General features: G+C 44.5%; 1 protein-coding gene across 1 annotated transcript in view; it reads right to left on the bottom strand.

Annotated features, from left to right (window-relative positions):
* Positions 1–19,106, bottom strand: part of pde4dip (phosphodiesterase 4D interacting protein) — a 69,897-nt gene extending 50,791 nt beyond the window's left edge. Inside the window, exons 1-3 of the mRNA XM_027290218.1 lie at positions 18,783–19,106; positions 16,562–16,614; positions 13,810–13,877 (exon numbers count right to left, since the gene is read on the bottom strand). Coding sequence (XP_027146019.1) covers positions 13,810–13,877; positions 16,562–16,614; positions 18,783–18,808 — 147 coding nt within the window. The 5' untranslated portion in view covers positions 18,809–19,106. The remainder of the gene's footprint in view (positions 1–13,809; positions 13,878–16,561; positions 16,615–18,782) is intronic.
* Between the last annotated feature and the right edge of the window lie 290 nt (positions 19,107–19,396).

Genomic DNA, 19,396 nt, shown 5'->3' with positions numbered 1-19,396 from the left:
AAGTTTTAAAGTGCTAGTTCCCCAAAAAAGCTTTGCAGTGGGTCAGATGTTATTTACCAGCTAAACCAAGTTATCCAGTGTCACTGACGGAGGACGCGGAGGGTGGAACAGCAACGACATCAGCTGCATCAGTCTGAATCAGTCTGAATCAGTCTGAATCAGTCTGCTTCAGTCTGAATCAGTCTGAATCAGTCTGAATCAGTCTGAATCAGCCTGAATCAGTCTGAATCAGTCTGCTTCAGGCTCCAGCTCCACTCCTTCACAAACAGACTCCTCACAGTCTGCTGTGTCTGTTTTGTATAAATGAGTTACCCAGCGCCTGAACAGCAGCATTCACTGAGCCAAACCCTGGATACCGTGTGCCATCACACGGGGAATAAAAGCTTATATTGAACTCAGCGTAAACATCATATGGTTTGCATGAAAAGAGATTTTAAAGGGAGGATGGGAGCTGTGGAGGTGCAGTTAGTGTTGGAGATGCTGGGTTTTTGCAGGACACTGACGTGCCATGAATCCAGCTCCACTCAGCCTCGCCCAGCGGGGGCGAAGGCAGCGGGGCCTTTAGCGGAGTTTGATGGTTCAATTCTAATGTTTCACTGGCAAGTGAAAATATTTTGACAGGGCGGAGAGGGCGCTCGAGCCCGAGCTGAGAGAACAACTCCTGATCTGTTTTAAAACGGGGATTAGTGCCATGTCGCAGACTCACGGGGGATTTCAGCCTCCCAGAGAAGAAGTGGACCTGAACAGGACATGATTGGATTGTTTTTGCTTTCTTAACCTCGTTACTTTGAGAAAGGTCGAGGAAGGTGACGTGGTTCGAGACGCGAGCTGCGACAACGCGTACAGAAAACACATTATCACATTGTGCAGGTTTCAGGGGGCTGATTGAACTCATCAGCTTCCACACACAACTTTCCAGAGCCATCTGCCATCTTTGCTGCCGACCTGTAACCACAGCAGAAAGAAACAACAAAGTCCATCTCCGGTTCTCAGCACGAAGCCGCTCGGTTCCCACAGAAGACTCAAATCTACAGAAACACCTCAGAAATATACAGATTAATAAAAGAAAAAGACTCCGTCATTAAAACAGCTGCTCACTGTAGTTTTATCAAACACGGGGTATAGTGCATTTCTTGTTGTTGATCTACATTTATTTGGAGGAACACGAGAATCACGTCCAAATATTTGACTGAAATGACAAAAACTGAAAATAAACTTCACGCCTTCTTCTTCTGGTTTTCCCACTGGCGCCACCAACTGCTTATCTCGTGAACCAACTCCCAACAAGAAGTCATTTCCATTTTCTTTTTTGCTGAATTAGTCAAAATATGCAACATGTTTGGACGGAAACACAGCAAGTGTGATTACTGATGTGTTTTTAATAGTTTTTGGACGACATTGGATCTCTGTGGCTCAGAGGCAGAACACAGCTCAGGTTCTGGATCCACACACAGCACTACTTAGTCGGATCAGATCATTGGTATGATCCTTTAAGCCAAATGTGCCTGAGTTACTTTGGACGGGGGAATGTAATCAGGCTTGAAAAGATGTTGAAGGCCCCTGAAGAATAATCTGAAGTTGCTGAGAAGTGTTGAACTCATGAAATGCTATCGAGAGTGTCAGTGATGGACAATATGAGTGCAAATGGAAGAGTGATAAAGAGAAACAGAGGCAGACTGAAGGAGACAAGAAGACTGATCTCGAATGGAAGAGCGAGTGGTTGATGAAAATCAGGAGTTTCTATCGTCGCTCCTGGTCTTCCTTCTCCCTCTCTGCGAGCAATTATTCCATTTAAAGGCTCCTTCAATCACCGAGACATCGCAGGGTTTCACCACAAAGCACCTGTCCCCGAGCACGGCAGAAAAACCTTCAGTTTCAACACTCCATTCTAATGCGCCGATTCCAGGAACCTACATTGGAAATAAATGATGACACATGGGTGCGTATAGACCGGTTCCAAGTTGGAGGTTTTTTCTTTTTCAAAAAGAAATTTTTCCTCCCTTTTCTCTGGCAAGTGGGTGAGTTTTCTCTGGTATGTGAGGAGGGGAGAGAGGGAGGGACGAGGTCTGTCTGCTCTGAGGTCTGCTCTGCACATGTCGCTCTTTCACAACCTTTTATAAGTTATTCCAACAGAGAGAAAGAGATTTTAAAAAGGAGGGGAGGAAGTGGAATCTGCAGAATGTATCTGTGAGAGAAAAAGAGAAAGAAGGGTGGAGAGGAGTGGATGAAGGGCTGCTTCTGATTACACACAGATCTGGCCATTACCAACCTGCAGAGAGACTCTATAAAACAATAACAAATGGAGACCATCAGTCAGTCCATCAGTAATAAGCTCCAACATCCAGCCGGCTGATGGGAAACACTCCTGTAACAATCAGAGCGGCAAGAAAAGACACAAAGGGAACCCTGTAAAAAATCCACATTCAATTTCCTCTGCTAATGAATTGCTGTTTGTGCGTCGGCTCCTCAGGATAACGTCGGCTTTCCCTGGATTTCAGGAATATCAGCGTCTGACTTTTAGATCCTCTGTGTTTCTTGGCCTGTGAAACATTTTGTACTTGCAGTGTTTGTGCAAAGCTCTCTGAGCTGTGTAACATACTTGACTCTGATTCAATGCTAATCCTGAGACACAGAGACAGAACCAGAACAGGACGTCTTTAGATGGATCTGCTGTGCTCGCTCTTCTCTCCTGTGGTTTCTGCATCACGCCACCATGTCGGATGTTTATGTTAAACGTGACCAAAGTTTCACCGCTCGACAACCAATCAGGACGACCACATGGTTCTTCTGTCATGACGGGAAGTTTCACATGTTCTGGTAACATTAGCATTTAGCTCCTTTAGCCACTAAGTAACTGCTGATGGACCGTGAGCTCACGGCACCAGCAGCCCAAACCGGTCCAGAACTCCTCCCAACAAGTGAAGCTATCTGTCCATCATAAACTCTGTAAATCACAGAGAGTTGAGGCGGAGCAGCCGGAGGACATCAGAGGGAAAACCAGAAAACATTTCCTCCATAAAATATGATCCAGTTTCACCAGAATCAGTGAAATAGTTGCTGCTGTGTGACTTAGTGCCGTAAAGCGTTACGTACTTCTCAAAGTTACATAGAGTGAGAACAGACATACGAATGACAGAGACGCCGTTCAGCTGATCACAGGTCAGAGTGGATCAGCTGATCACAGGTCAGTGTGGGTCAGCAGGAGGTCACAGAGGGAAAAGTTACATCAGAGCAGCTCTCGACTGATCAGTGATCAGTTGTTAAATGTCATGTTTTATTACACAAACATGCACGATTGATTTTTTCATTATCTCATATAATTAGACATGAACCCACTTCAGCCTGAACTGCTGTGGCTGAATGATTCAAACCGATGTTTTGGGTTCACTGTTCATCGTTCTTCTTTCTGGCTCTTTTGTCCCCTTAAAGTCTCAGAAGTCATTCAAATGTTATCATCACTAACGGATCCCATATTACGGCAGACGTCGTGTTTTTCTCTCTGATGTTCTGAAATTTGTGGTTTTCACGTCACCGTGATGTTTCAATCTCCTCAGAAGGTGACCGGACTGAGCGTGTGCAGCTCGTGGATCCTCTGTGACCTCGGCGTTGAAGGCCGGCTGCACCGCCTGTCAGGACGCTAAGTACAAGACTGATTCATAAAAGTACTTTTTTAGTTTGTAACCGTTTCCACATGATGTGTGAGCTCAGGGGAGGAGAGATGCTGAAATATAATACATAAATACTCTCTGAACAACAGCAAAACACACGACGCAGCGCCGGATCGTACTGTAAACTATATGGAGAAAAACATACTTGAATATTTATCTCATCAAAGGAATCATACACACACTCATCCAGTCAGACAAAACACACATGTGCACTTTGTCAGAGCTCGTGTTGAGGAGGAAGATGATTTGCTGCCATGTGACGTCTCTCAGTCGTGATGTTCCGCGATACTTTCGAGGAAACTAAATGAGACACGAGCTTGTCATAAATAAAAGGCAGATACAGCCTGTCAGGTGTTTCCAGCCAGACTGACGGTAATAGTCAGAGCGCTGGGAGTGTGTTGGGAGCAGATTACTGTACACTTTAACTGAACAATTATCATCCATGACCGACACCGTGATCAAGTCAATATGTCTTCTCTGACCCGCTGGAGAGGAGCAGGAATTTATTGCACACACCTGGGATCAATTAAAAGTGGAGCTCAAGCTACACCTCTCCGTCAGGAGTCTTCTCTCCAGGTGGTGGCGCTAGTGCAGTACTGTGAAGTCGGTCTGAAGTCAGACTCCCTGAACAAATCCTCCGAGGGCCCACAGCTCTACGAGAGGCTGATGACATCTTTATGCGGCTTTTGTTTGCAAGTAAAATGAAAATCCAGCGACGCAGTCGACCGTGACGCCCCGAGAGATGCTTAACTTTAAAACGGTGGATTAACCCTTTAAGGGAAGCCTCTGCTCCACCATCACTGTCACCTCCAAGACGGAGATAAACACTGGAAACCACATATAGATCACGTGAAGACAGAAATGCATCGCAGCACTGCACAGAACAAAAGATATTCTCATGGATCCTTCTTTAATAAATCACCATCCTCTGCTGTGTGGAGGAAAAGACAATCCAATGTTTACACTGCAGAAGAATTATAAACATATTATATATAAACTCACACGCTCTCAAATTTAATATAACAGTTTGATGGACTTGAAAATGACACAGTTAATTTAATTAAGTTAAATAAGATGCTCCCAGACTGTTTCTATTAAAATGATTGAGACGTTAATATGAAATAAGATTAAAAGAAAACAAGTAAATATGTTTTAAAAACACAAGAGAATTAATAAATATAAAACAGAGTTATGAACACTTTGGTTATAATTTCTGTATATTTTCATTTTATAATTGAGAAGCTACATTTTCATGTCAGTCATCATACTTTGATTGGATTTCTTCAGTAATTTATGTCTATTTATTATCTGAGTTGTATATTAAAATAAACGACTCACAAACCAACCCGTGCTCATATTCTGATAATAATACTTCCTGTTCCCAGTGTGTTAGTTTAAACACGATTATTAATTTCCAAATAATTTAATTAGCAAAACAAACTAATGAGTGACCTGAACTTTGCCGGCTTGTTGAACCCGACTCATTTCCATGTGAAAGTAAATCTTCTTCTTATAAGGATGTGAATGTCTGACCTTCATAGTTTACGTCACTGAGCTCCAACAGTCACATTAGATCAGAGCCCTGCAGGAGAGAAGACGCTGAAACCTCAGCTTCAGTTCGTCAGTTAGAAAAACTAGAACATTGTAAAACAGAAAGTTTGAAGCTGTTGTAAAATCCTCGTAAACACGTGTGACCTGCATAATGTCAGAATTTGTTTGTTAATTTGATTTGCTGGGTGGGCTGAGAGTGGACGAGACGGACAGGATGGAGGAAAAATAAAGAAATGAAAAGACGAGAAAGTGAAGAGCTGGACAAAGGCTGAAGTTCAGAGACAAACAAAGAGCGTCTACGAGGATTCATGTTTAAGCTGTCAGGATGGAGAAACACTCGCTGTGCTCTCCAATCCTCCATCCAACCCTGTGCAGACATAAAGATTTAAATTGTTTAAATTGAGTAAAATCGTTAGTTTGTCCAGGAGCTTATCGATACGTCAATACTGAACTGCTTAGTACCATCCCTCCTCATATCTGGTCTCATATCATATAAAATATGGACACAATGATTCAGTTTCTTTCCAAGCTGAGCTGCAGCTTTCTGCTGATTTCACTTTTCTGTGACAAAGACCATGAACACTGACGCTCGTGAACATGCCACAGATTTCAGAGCAAATGTGATGAAGAAAAGCCAATTGTCTTCCAGCAGCTGACCAATGAGAACATGTCAGTGTGTGTGTGTGTGTGTGTGTGTGTGTGTGTGTGTGTGTAGGACAGTCTGATCTGAGCTGAAGCAGATCTGCTGGTTGGCTGAGCTGAAAGCTGAGCTGCCGTATTGATCTGCAGCCCGTCTGAGTGCTGCTGCGGTGAAAGCTGACTCCTGTTCTGTCAGCACGTCCATTAACGCTCATCAGCCCGTCCACCGGATACACTGCAAAAACACACAGCCGGCATCAGGATGCCACGATCACCGGCCAAGCTCGGGATGGCGGGATGATGCATTCATGGTCGCACAGCTCACCCGAAACATTTTCTGCGTCTTGCTGTGATCAGAGAATAATCTGAGGTTGTTGCTAGATTCAGTCTAAATACTGTTATTAAAGAAAGGCAGGATGCTGCAGAGCTGAAGGTTCAATCAAACATGTTTGACTGAAAAGGTCACTTTTATATTTCAATACATAAAACGTGTAAAACTAGTCATCTAAATCTCTGAGCGCCTGGTTTTGCATTAATTAGCTGAAGAACGGCAGCAGACTCAGATTTAGAAAATGTTTTGCAGTGCAGGTCAGTGAAGGGCGCAGACAGACGCCCTGGCATCGATATCTATTCTTGGTGGGAGATTTGAGAGAACCCGAGAGGAGGAAATCTGTATCAGACTTCAGTGTCAGTGAGCTGCTGTGGGTACGGATGGTGTTTCCTGAAATAAAGAGAACAGTCTGAAAATATGAGTTCCCATAAAGCTGCACAGCTCCTGTTTCCTGCTCTGTTCTCTCCAACATGTCTGAAGACTCGTCCTGCATCCTGTCCGGGTCTCGTGACCGGATTAGAAACTTGTAGGACGCCTCAGCGACGCTGCCCCGTTAGAAAGATTGTGCTTTCCCAAAAACTCAGCTTGACCCCAAACTCGTCTGCCTGAGTCCGTCCAAGAGCTTTATAACTTCAGTGTTTATTAAAATGATTTCCAATTATTTTAAATTATGCACAGATGACTTCAAACAATGAGACTCTCTTTCTTTCACGCTCCACAACAGAAACAGGAAGTTGTGCGAATAAACTCAGTTCATCTTTGTTTAAGACACCTTTGATTCGACGACGTTGCTGCCGGGTTGGATTGTGTTTGAACCCGCTGAGTAGTTGCAGTTGTGGGTCAAGTTGAGGTTGTGATTTGATTATTGTGTGTTCTCTGTATAATTCTACTTGCACGAAAAAACCTGCCTTAAACGCTCAAACAGCCACGACGGAGAAACTGTGCAGACCGCCTTAAGAGCCGCATGGAAACACACATAGCAACCAGTGCAACCACCTTAGCAACAACAGTGCAACCCTGGTGACGCCTCAGTAACCACCTCGTCCAAACTATTGTCCCAAAAACCCGCAGAAACCAGCAGCATCACTGAACACGTCATTCAGCTTCAATCTGCCAGACAACAAACAACAAACAGACAGCAGCACATCACATCAGTGAGCAACGTAAAGACACACTGTCCTCACAGTCAGACATGTTCTGGACCTGTACCAGGACCGGACCACTCACCTGAGATGAGAAGGAAGTGAGATGGTCTTTATGAAGACCACACACTGCACTGTGTGCAACACTGAGCAGTGAGGAACCTTTCCGTACACTGAAGTAGCTACAGAGTGAAGCATCTCACTTCATTCTCGTCTCTGTTGAGAGCTGCACATGTGCCGTTCCCAAACCTCAAAGCAGCTGAAGAACTTTGTGTGTTTCATCTGTTTAAACAGGAATCCGACCAAATCTGACCCGGCGGCAGGTTTTCAGAACAACTGTAGACAGAGGCGATCTTCTAGCTGATGTTCATGTGGGTCACAAAGGAATCAGACTGAATGTTTGTAGTTCATTAACTTAAATAAAGTCCTTAACTCTAACCGAGCTGTACTTTTAACCAACAGGTGATGTTTCCTGATTAATCAGATGTTCAGCAGATCATAGTTGACTCTTCGTGTCGTTCTCGAGGACGTGGACAATGAGCAGAGAGCAGTTTGGTTTCATTTGGAGGACGTGTTAAAACATTCCTCACGTGTCATCTCACCTGCTGCGTTTCACCAAACCTCCAGACGGTTACCACATTTAAAGATTCAGGATCATGTGTGAGCTGACGGAACGTTTCTGTTTATCCAACACCTCCTCCACCTCCACCACCTCCACCTCCACCTCCACCACCTCCACTGCTGCTGCTGCTGCTGCTACGTTTCAAGTGTTCTCGTGCAGAGCCGGAGATATCAGCCACAGAAAGCAGCGAATCAGAGCCAACAGCTTGAGGGTTGAACACACACACACACACACACACACACACACACACACACACACACTCAATATTCTGACCTATTTTTCAAACACCACAACAAAAGCTAGGAGAGCGACAGAGGAGATAAAGGGAACTTAAAGGAATGAGCCGTCTTTAATGGCGCTGGCCTCAGCCGGGCTGTCAGCTGCAGGATCGGGTGTTCTGTCTGTGTTTTGGTCTCTTTTTGCAGCACGATCCATTACTGCCACTCTGGTAATGGTAATCCAACTCTGACAGACCTTTCATAGTGTAATGTGGCTTTTTAGAAGTGAACACTGAGACCGAGGGCAAAATAACAGATTAACAACCCTAATTTGTCCTGAGGTTTTAATGGCCAAAATTATACGCAATCCTCCCCCTTCTTCTATCAATCTAAGTGTCTCTGCGGTCGGTTTGAATTCACATTTATAGGCAGCCATGTGCTTCCAATTTCTCCTGCGGACTAATAAAGGCCATTTGAGAAAAAAATGGGGCATTTTGATTGGGTGATTTTTCCTTTTTCTTTTATGAAAACCTCAGGACTGCAGAGCGTGGATGTTTGACAGTTACAAACGCTGCTCTGGCAGGTTCATGTTTCTTCCAACCAGCCGGCGGGAGGATTGATTCTTTAAACTGACGCAAATGTGGAGAGAGGACAAACACACACACACACACACACACACACACACACACAGCCATAACCTGGATTCAATAATCCAGACTGCTCTATTAAAATGAGAGGACCAACATACGCTACCACTGTCAGAAAAACTTAACGTAAAAACTACAGTGGCAAAGAAAGGTCAACAAACTTTAATCTGCTCCATCAGAAAGTGGAAACTTTTTCAGACAAGAGTCTGACTGTTATGTCTCTGCTCTTTATAGAAAATCAGTTGTTTCCGTTTGTTATAGTTTGAAAGTCTGAACTGTAAATACTCCAGCACGCTGATGGAAATCAGATAAAGCACGTTCTGAACTCCGCCCTGACAATCTCACTGCTTCAGATTTATTGCTGCCAGGTCTGTTTCTGAATCTGAAGCACAGACGAGTGCTCAGAGAAAATTCATCAACACCGTGTCAGCGTGTTTTTAGGCCGGATTCATTTTACCTAAGGGACCTCGTGTGATCCGGGATTTCAGGTGCCACATCGACTCGAATTCTCAGAGGAAAAATGTTTAAGACACAAAACATTGTTAAAGCTAAGAGTCCAAATGTTATGTCAAAACTCAGATGACAAAAATGATCTGTGGCTATAAATCCAAAATAATCTGCAGTGGTCGTATTTTGTTTGATTGTAACGATGACTACATTTAAAATCAAAGGATGAATAATTTCCACTGCAGCTTCCCAAAGAGTTTATCTAGAGGAGGGAGAAGAGAAAGTGCAAAGGTTCCTGGGAGTGCGTGCAAAGTGGGAACTGCTGTGGAATTTGTATTTTACAGGTTATGGACATGGACCGTTTGCCAGAGACAGACTATGAATACAGTTCATCATCATCTGGTTTGCTCGGAGTCCTCCACAGTGCAGAGCGCCAACACGTCATCACCCACTGCTGTCAGCTCACTAATACACAATGTGCTGAGCACATGGACGATGGTGACCACATTAGACATGCACGCACTGAAGACGCTTCATCGGGATTATCAGTCCTAAACTCACCTACAGAGACAAACGCTTTCACAACGTGGACGCAACGTTTCTGTCACCGTCATGAAGGAACCTCCCGGAGCTTTTTAGAAAAGACTGACGGCTCCTTCATCATGACAGCTCACCGTTACACACTGACAGCCGTGACATGTGGTGCTTTGTCGATGGTTTTACATCAGGTTAGGTCATAACGAGCGGGACAGAACATGATAAAACAGGCATGATGCTGGAATTATTATTTGAATTGTGGAGAAAACTGGAACATTTTAGTCTTTTACACAAACTTATCAGGAACCAAGACAATTCTGGACAAACCGGGACAAGACGCCTGACCCAACAGCTGACAGAAGCAGCAGTTTTACTTAAAGATTATGAGATCCCAAAACTAAACCTGATAAATTATGTATTCAGAAAATGTGCCACACCACATTTTTATGGGAATACTGATGCAAACTTTTCAGGTGGTTGAGAAAGAATAAATGATGTCAGGTGAGTTTATGGGTAAGTTAAACTCTTCTGGACACTGGAGGCAGCACTGAGCTCTGTGATCTCTGATGTTACATGGTTTTCCATCGTCATTTCACAGTGAGTGATGTCGGGTTTCCTCCTTTAAGGCTGCATGCCACCTGCTGTTTTTCAGATTTCAAACGTGGACAATACTCCTGTTACCAGTGTTTGTGCCACACAACAGAAAAAACAGACGCCAACAAAGCTTCTGTTGTGAGTGACGTCACAAAAGCAGGTTCTGAGGCTCCGTCAGGTCAAACTGCAGAGACACAGACGGTGTATCAAACAAAACCAAACATCGAACAAAGCTGCGATGTTCTCTGGAAAACAGAGCGCTGATCATTTAAAGCAGAATTTGTGGTACACGTGAAACATGTAAAAACAGTGGACTGATCCTTTGAAGGAGTTCTGCAGGTCTGCAACACATCGACTGGGATTCAAACACACAACATCGGCCCATTCTTCATCATCCCTCCATACAAAGCCGGTGTTTAGGTTGCCTCCCAGTCTGCTGTCTGCACAGAGCGTCTGCATATAGCATGACTCATCCCTTCATCCCTCAGTGGGAGAGTCGGAGAAACACTTCAAAGCAGAGCGGCCGCACATTATAATGTAGCGTCCAACCAATCAGACGAGAGTTCAGCTTTCTGCCTCTGCTCCGGGGGAAAATATCTCTTCATCCTGACAACACAAAGCTTCAGCGTTCAGGCTTTTGTACCAGTTCAAGATGGTTTTATCCATGAGAGCTGTTTCTTCATGAATAAATCATCTGACACCGACACAGTTAACGCGGCTGCAGACACACACCACAACAATCGCTGCAGAGTCACACCTGTCGTGGCTGAAAAAGTCACAGCAGGTTTCCACATGTGGGAGTAAATCACCTTCAGTCCGTCACTGTGGTTTCTAAATGATATCTCAGAGCTGCAGAAGGAAACATGGAAACTGATTTCAGCTTCACACACACACGCATCCATCCTCAGGCACACGGAACGACTCAAACGTGAATCATAATTTATGCGTCCGACCTATTTTTGACTAACATTATGTTTAAAGGTCACATTAGACCACGTCTGCAAGTCAAAGCCTTCATTATCTCCCACATGCTGGAACACACTGGTCTCCAAACATGTTGGTGTGTGTACCTGTAACATCTCAGTGCACTTTAGTGTTTAACACAGATGCTGCATGCTGTGCACAGATCAGTGAGAAAGGCTGTAGTGTACCTCGGTTAGTCAGCAGGGACTGAGCAGACGCTTAAAGACGTGCAGTTGTAGAAATAGTGTTTATAGGTTGTGCCAACGTTTGCAGTTTAAGTGACGTAATAATAATGAGGTGTGATGCAACGCCTTTAAACAACATCCAGTTATTTCTGCTGTGAAGTTGGACATTTGGACATGGGGACTTATGGAGACTGACTCACTTCTGGAGCCAGCCTCAGGTGGACGTTAGAGGAACTGCAGCTTGTGGCACTTCCTGTGTTGGCTTCACGTCAGTTTAACCCTGCGTCGACTCAAACTTTTTATTTTTACTGTTTAATTTGCAATGATTGCATTGTGGCTGTTAAAGAATAAAAAGTTCAGAGGCACCAGAAACACTGAAAGTCTCCAGACAGACTTCGTCTCAGAGCGACCACAGGAAGTCTGATTGCATCTTTTGACCGGAACCTCTTAACACACCGACCGAGAAAACCACGGCAGCTTCCCTTTGTGTGTCCTGGATATTAGAAGTCCATTCACAGACTGTGAAGCCGTGAAATAATGCATGATGGCCACCGTGGGTGAGGTGCATGACGACAAAACTGAAACCAGCTGCAGATGTTGAAGAACTGATCCTGCACAGAAACTCTGTGAATGTCCCATCTACATTTCCTGTTTTTAAAATCTGTCCCAGTTGAATTTGTAACTGATCCGCTCTGCTGCTTTAACATATTTCCTCTGCTTCTATAAATTACCACCTGTTTAAAAAGTCGAGCAGAGAGCGTCTCCATATCTGCTGCAGCTCTCTGCTCGACAGGAACAAGTGGATTTGATCTGGTCCTGCCGGAGTTTCACATTTCACATCATTTAACCTTTTTCCCCAGAACTCTCCACATTAATTCAGCATTACTACAGCGAGCACCTCCTCCCCTCGCTCCGTGCGTCTGTCCTTCACTAACAGGGGAGCAGGGTAATTGCAGTAAGCACCTCCACAGTTAAATCGGACCCATAATGCACATGGCAAAGCTCCCAGAATCCATTACTCTGGCAGAGAACCAGAGCAGAACTACGCCTCCCATCTTCTCAGCTGAAACCCAAGCAGACATTTAGCTGTGTGGCTTTTCGTGCAGAATGACTGACTCCAACTTCTAAAAATACGCCTGCATACGTGGGCTTCGTTTATTTATTCATATATCATCTTTTTATGTTGGATTGTGTCTCTGTGTGAAGCCTTCGCCTTCATCATGGATCCATCAAAAGATCCAGATGAGTTCTGTTGTTCAGTTTGTTTCCGTGCTCAGACAAGAAAACTGCAGAAAAATGCTTAAATCTCATTTTTTACAGTTAAAGGCTGTTAGGAAACAACTTAATGGTCCAATTATGGCCATAATGTGGAGCAGTCAGATCTTTCCAATAACACGATGCAGATGTCGTCACTGACGTCTCTTTCTGTTTCTGACATCAGACAACTGTAACGTGATCGTAGGTCATAGATGCCGTCAGGTAACTAAAGGAAGCGGGAATCACCTCAAACAGAAAAGTGTTACACACTGTCCAATGAGGACTGCGTTTGAGAGGCATCACAATTGTCCCCAGCGTGGATGAAGCACAGCATGAAGACGTCCTGACTAATGAGAGCGAGGAAAGGATCGACGGCGGCTTGTAACCCAGTGCATTCTGGGTCTTCAAGCTGTTAAAGTCTTGACTCTTCTGCAACAACGCCTGCAGCACGATCACATCAACTACAGGCAGCAGTTTCCAAAGAACTCCGTCTCTCAGGTGAACCACGTCGAGGAGCGGCTGTCTGAATCCTCTCCAAAGCTCCACACTGACAGTCAGATCTGATATAAAATACTGCTGCTCATAAAAAAACATCTTTCTGCTTTAATGTAGATCTCTAAATATGCACCGTGCTGCTGGACGTTTGGGAAATATGGATATTAGACAGCGTGCTGGCAGATACTTGATTTTTAATGATGGGAACCAGGACCAGGGGCAACATCATAAAAAAGCTGGAGCTGCTACATCGTTATTATCCACGTACACGTGTTGAGAATGAAACAGGATTACAGCGTGGAGAATAACACGAGCTGTGGAGAGGAGGGAAGACTTTGACTCATGCAGAGTTTCTGTTGCCACATCATCTCCTCAAACACACCTACACAGTCTGATTACCACAGAGCAGAGACAAGCCCGGACACACAGCGGAGCCTCCTCACATCTAACAGCATCAGACTCTCCAGCTTCATCACACAGCCTGCATCAGAGGTCAGAGGTCAATGTTCTTACCTGTTCAAACTCTCTGAGGCTGTGCATCTGTACAGGTGGGCCTTTGTCCGTCTCATCACACGAGAAATCTGCACAGGGAGAAACAGAAAGATCAGATCAGACACCAAGAGGTGTCAGTAAACACAACATGGGCCGTCCCTGAATGCTTCAGAACCATGTGATGTTCTGTTATGACATCTGTGTCATTAAAAAGAGATACAGGTCTTGGTTTGTCCAAGACGGACTCTGGTTGTCCTCGTCAAAGTGTTGTTATCATAGTGCTGCAGACGGCAGACCTGGGCTCAGCAGCTGGACCGGACCAGGTCCTCTGAGACCAATAACGGGCTGTTAAGCTAACCGAGCTGACCCGGGATGCCAGGAGCCGACCCGGCAAGAAAACCACCTCCATGACTTGGAACTGAAGATAGACGTTTATATTTTTCTGCACTTTAAGACTTGACACGTGATTTCCTGACGAAGGCCGTCATGTGACCACTGCGAAACAACGTCACAAACACCAACGTGATCGTTCTGGGGGGTCGACACTAGCACCACTGTTCACAGACTGTGTTCAATGTGAATAAATGGATCTCATCTGTAAACCGCACTGTTTAAAAATCCTCATAAATCCTGAGTACCTACGTTAGAAATGTTCCACTGTTAGTGAGAATCATCAGTCTAACAGAGTCTAAACACCTCGGGGCTCTGTGAGCAGCATCCCTGAGCCGTCCTGATCAACCCTCGCCTCATTATAACCCTATTACACCGGGATATATGGGCCGTGTCCACACACAGAACTGACACGGTATGTTCCCGTCCAGCTGAAACACATCCAGAAGTCTTAAGACGTCTCAAAGCCAAACTTATCCTCTCTAAAAGGCCCGGAGCGTTCCCAGAAAAGTCCACACAGGAGGGATTTGTACAATAGTTCGTGTTTTTGTTCCTTTCAAAGCAGAGCCAGTTGGTTCTCAGTAGGAAAGGGGTGGGGGTGGTGGAGCGCCAGATCCTGAGGGGTGTAATCAAGACGCCTTTGGCAGAGCGCACGTTTCTGACAGTTCCTTAAAATTGCGGCACATTAAATATTATTAAAAAGCTGCTCTGTAACATGAAGGTAGAAGGTTCTGATCCAGGCCCGGGATGTTTAACTGCTGCAGCGCCTGGAGCGGGCCAAGGTGCAGAATATTACACAACACTGATATGAATGACGCACTGCTACACACATGCACACACACGCACACACACACACACACACACACACACACACACACACACACACACACACACACACGTTGTGTTGCTGTGCTTGTGAGGACCAACACTGACACGATATGTTTCTCGAATACTCGAGCAAAACACACCTGAATGTTTCATACGTGAAACATGTTCATCAGAGCTCTGCAGGTGTTTGGAGGCAGATTTTTAAACAGAGCCATGCTAGCTGTTTCCCTCTACTTCCAGTCTTTATGCTAAGCTAGGCTAGCCATGTCACACACACACACACACACACACACATGAGTTTGATATCAATCTGATCTAAAAAAGCAAAAATGCACAGCACAGTTTGGATAGCAGCGATTATTAAATGGAAATGACCCACAGGTCGTTTAAACACACGCTGCACAAACAAAGAGAAAAAATGATTCTTCAGTTTTAACTAAAAGTTTGAAAAGTTGTTTTTTCATCTTATTATGAGCCAAAAACTTCAAACATCAAACTTTCCTGTTATAACTTCTTGTTTTCACATTACAACAAGATAACTGCTGCTGGTATAATATCATGTTAACGTCATTTTAAAGCAACAGTCACACATGAAACATTTCATGTATTAGTATATTCTAATTAAAATATCTCCAGGTTCACTTCATTAGTCTGAGTTTTATTTGCAGGTTGACTCAGAGTCAACAGAACAAAGCTGGACGAGAAAAACGCGTCAGCTCAATGTGAAAACAGCGTGAGACATGAAGGAGCAAATAAAATAAAGAACTCAAGAAATGTAAAGTAACATTTTAAATAATAAAGCTGTAAATTTAACAAAATAACATAAAATATAAGTATTATTAGTACTAATGTGTCTTAAAACATAGAATGATAACTATTGTTTTCATGTTATAACCTGAAGCATTCGTGATAAGTTTGTATGTTTGTAACGTGACACTTGTCCATTTTTCTTATAGTGACATGGCAGCAAAACATTTCCATAAGTCTAAAACTGTATATTCTAAACAAACTAATTATAGATTAGAGACTCTGACAATCAATTAATTACAATTAATTCCCAGTGTGATGCCTGCAGTCTTTCAGTCTTAAACATCCATCTAAATAGTTTTTTAAGGAACCACGTAACTTCTCGGTTCTTCCTTAAAAACAGAAGCTCCTGTTTGACTTTTTATGTTATTATTACTAAATTACACACTTCCTTTATGGAAATTATAATTCCATGCTGTAAAATTAAGAGTTTCCAAAAAGATCAAGACTCCTTTTTCCTGCCGCGCTCACACACACACACACACAAACACACACACACACACACACACACACACTTATTAAAGGGGTGGAGGCCGTTACAAACACACTCAGTTATTCATGCAGTCATACTGGAAACAGACTGTTGCTCCTACAAATAGCTGATTAGTCAACACAGGAGCTCGTATCAGGAGGTGTTTTTACTGGAAACATAAAGCAGTAAAGTTGACTTATGAGACAAAGAAGACTTGATTAGATAGGAGAACATCTAAAAACATTTTAAATAAAGAGTAAAAGCATATTTACGTACCCATCATAGGTCCGATGCTCTTCGGCCTGGCCCTCTTCTCTGCACCACAGTGCCTGAAACAAGAGACATCCATCAGCCCATTTCCTTCAGACTCAACACAGTCCCATGTGTGTTCCCCGGCGGCCACACACTCCTCCTCATCCCTACATTAAAACCTGTTTTTCCAGATTTATGGAAATGTTTTTCCACCTTAACCCTACCTGCTGCGTCCCGTCCTACAAGACACCGAAAACTTCTCTAAAAAAAAGCTCAGAGGATCAAAAATAGTCCAAAGGATGAGTCGAGCTGAGGGTGGAGGCGTGGAGGGGTGGAGGGGTGGTGGACATGTCAGAGACAGCAGGACACTCACACACTGGTGGAAACTGAGTCAGCGCATGCTTTAAGTCACACAGCCATCACTCAGCAGCTGAGCACAGTAAACAAAGACGCAGAGTGGAACTTTATGAACAAATGAAGCTCCTGAGGATTTATCACCCACACACTCACATTAATTATTAGTTTACGTCAGGAACACGCCTCATTGGTCGGTAAAGTATAGGCTTCTTACCCAAAAAGAGTAAAAAAAGATGAAGAGGTGTGGGTCAAAGTTGGTCAGTGACGAGGATTCTGCAGGATCACGGGAACATGGGCTGGATTTTCTCCTCGTTAGCGCGTCGTCCGAGTCTCTCATGAATAATCAATGAGCTAGATGAAGTCAAAGATCAGGCAGACGAGGGAGCTTCACGCCAGGGTGACAATGGAACGAGCCCCGACTGAATAACAGGAATCAAAGGCTTTAAGTGTGATGACTGTATTCACCACCGTGACCACCTAGGTGTGTGAGTGTGGGTGCTACAATGACCTCCATGCTGGCCTGAACAAATGAGACCCGGTGCTGACAGCTGGAGCAGCAGAGCAAATGTGTGACAATAGAAGCTGAGTAGACGACAGTGAAGACCTCCTGCAGCCTCCAGCAGCTGCACCACAACAACATTTGTGCTCTCATGTGTTGTCAGTCATCATGAAGCTCTGCAGATCAGCTCCCGCTTCAATAATGCTTCAACAACAACAACATGCACTGAAACACACGAGTGTAGGCCGGGGTGCACGCTTCATCACTCCCATGAAACTCACATCTTCAGCAGAAAGACAGCAAACTGATTGTTCCTCTCAAGGTGCAAAGAAAAAACAAAAGTCTCGAGATCCGGTGTTTAGTTTGTCTCTTCTGGGCTACTGTAGAAACGTGGCGGTTCAACGTGGACCACAGCAGCGAAACTGAACCAGATTCAACTTCTGGGAGAAACGTCACCTGGCGTCACGCTGTGGTGACCAATCAGGCGATCAGACTGGTCAAACTGAGCGCGCTGCAGGTGGATTCATGGAGTCCAAGTTTCCTTTGGTCAGGCGACACAGACAGAGAATGAAGGAGAGGGAGCAGCGGACTCGAGGAAGCTGATGAATAAAAAGTTATTTTCTGATTGTTTCATAGTGGTTATGTCCCTCTCTCACCTTCCACACACCGCTGCACTGGTTTCATTACTTTGCAGCAGCGACTGTGAGATTCAGAAGCTGCTTCATGAAATAAACAAAGAACACAACAGGTCGAGATTTAGAGTTCAGTCCCTGGATCAGCAGTTTGACCGAGCTCCGTCTTTCAGGTAAACATGTGTGGTTATTTCAAACTGTCGTGGAGATCCTGAAGTTTACAAGATACAAAGATGTCACGCTGAACTTTAAGAATGACAATAGTGCAGCCATAAAAAAACCTGACCCTGCATTTGAATATCTTCAATGAAAGGCTGTGATTGGGCGATTCAAAGTATACATATGATTCAGTCAGACAGCGTGGAACAGAATGAACCCAGACACTAAACTTAAGAGCACAAAAGAAAGAACCTTAATGTTTTCATAGCATCCATAGCAGAGCGGCTGTTTTGTCTGGCAGAAGTTAAAATGACAGTCGTGAACGGATAATTCAGCCGTGGACTGAAATGAGCTCAGCCAATAGCTGCCCATCATCCAGGAGCACCGCTCGTGGGAGTCCAGACCTCATTATGTAACAGCGGCACAAAGGTCCTCTTTTCACTGAGAGCTAGAGAAGACTGTTTTTTACTTTATTCATGTGAATCGGCTGCAGAGAAGCTGCTTTTAAATGACATTCATGAATGCACACCCACACATTCACACAGAAATCAACCCCCATGACTCATCACAGGAGCTGCTATCATCCACAAAGTCTTACCTTCCTCTGTAAAGATATCCACTCATTATTCAGCTGCAGAAAAATAAAAACACACTCCAGCTGCTCCAACAGCTGCTGTCCAGTATCTCCTCAGCCCGTCAGGTGAGAGGGGGTCCGTGAACCTGAACGCATCCGTTTATCCTCCAACTGAAAGCTCCAGTTAAGACGTGGCCAAAAACCAAAGAAGCAGTTTGAGCCGAAATGTTCCAGCCAGTAGTTTGTGACTCCTCAGACCCAGAGCAGAGTGACCACAGTCAGGCAAGTTTGGCCGCGAGGCTCCCGGAGGAGCGAGCCAAGCACCCAGGCAGTGATTTGACGTGGCAGAGAGAGGCAGCCGAGAGAGGGAGAGGAGGTAAACACCAGGGGAGCAAAGGTACACACAGTCTGCCTGGTTCAGCATGAAAGAGTGATCTGTTTCAGCACGCTCCAAAACAGACGCTTCACTAGGTGTGTGTGTGTGTGTGTGTGTGTGTGTGTGTGTGTGTGTGTGTGTGTCTGCGTGTGTGATCCGTGTATCCCCTCCTCCCCCTGCAGGTGTGTGCGACATGTTGGAGCATGCATCCAGCAGGTAAAACAAGGTTTGAACCTCCTCCAGCACAAAACACACAAAACAC

The sequence above is a fragment of the Larimichthys crocea genome, chromosome XVII (assembly GCF_000972845.2).
Source record: "Larimichthys crocea isolate SSNF chromosome XVII, L_crocea_2.0, whole genome shotgun sequence".
In the NCBI taxonomy this organism is placed as follows: Eukaryota; Metazoa; Chordata; class Actinopteri; family Sciaenidae; genus Larimichthys; species Larimichthys crocea.
The sequence above is the reverse complement of the archived record's forward strand: the minus strand, read 5'-3'. Positions and strand labels throughout refer to the sequence as shown.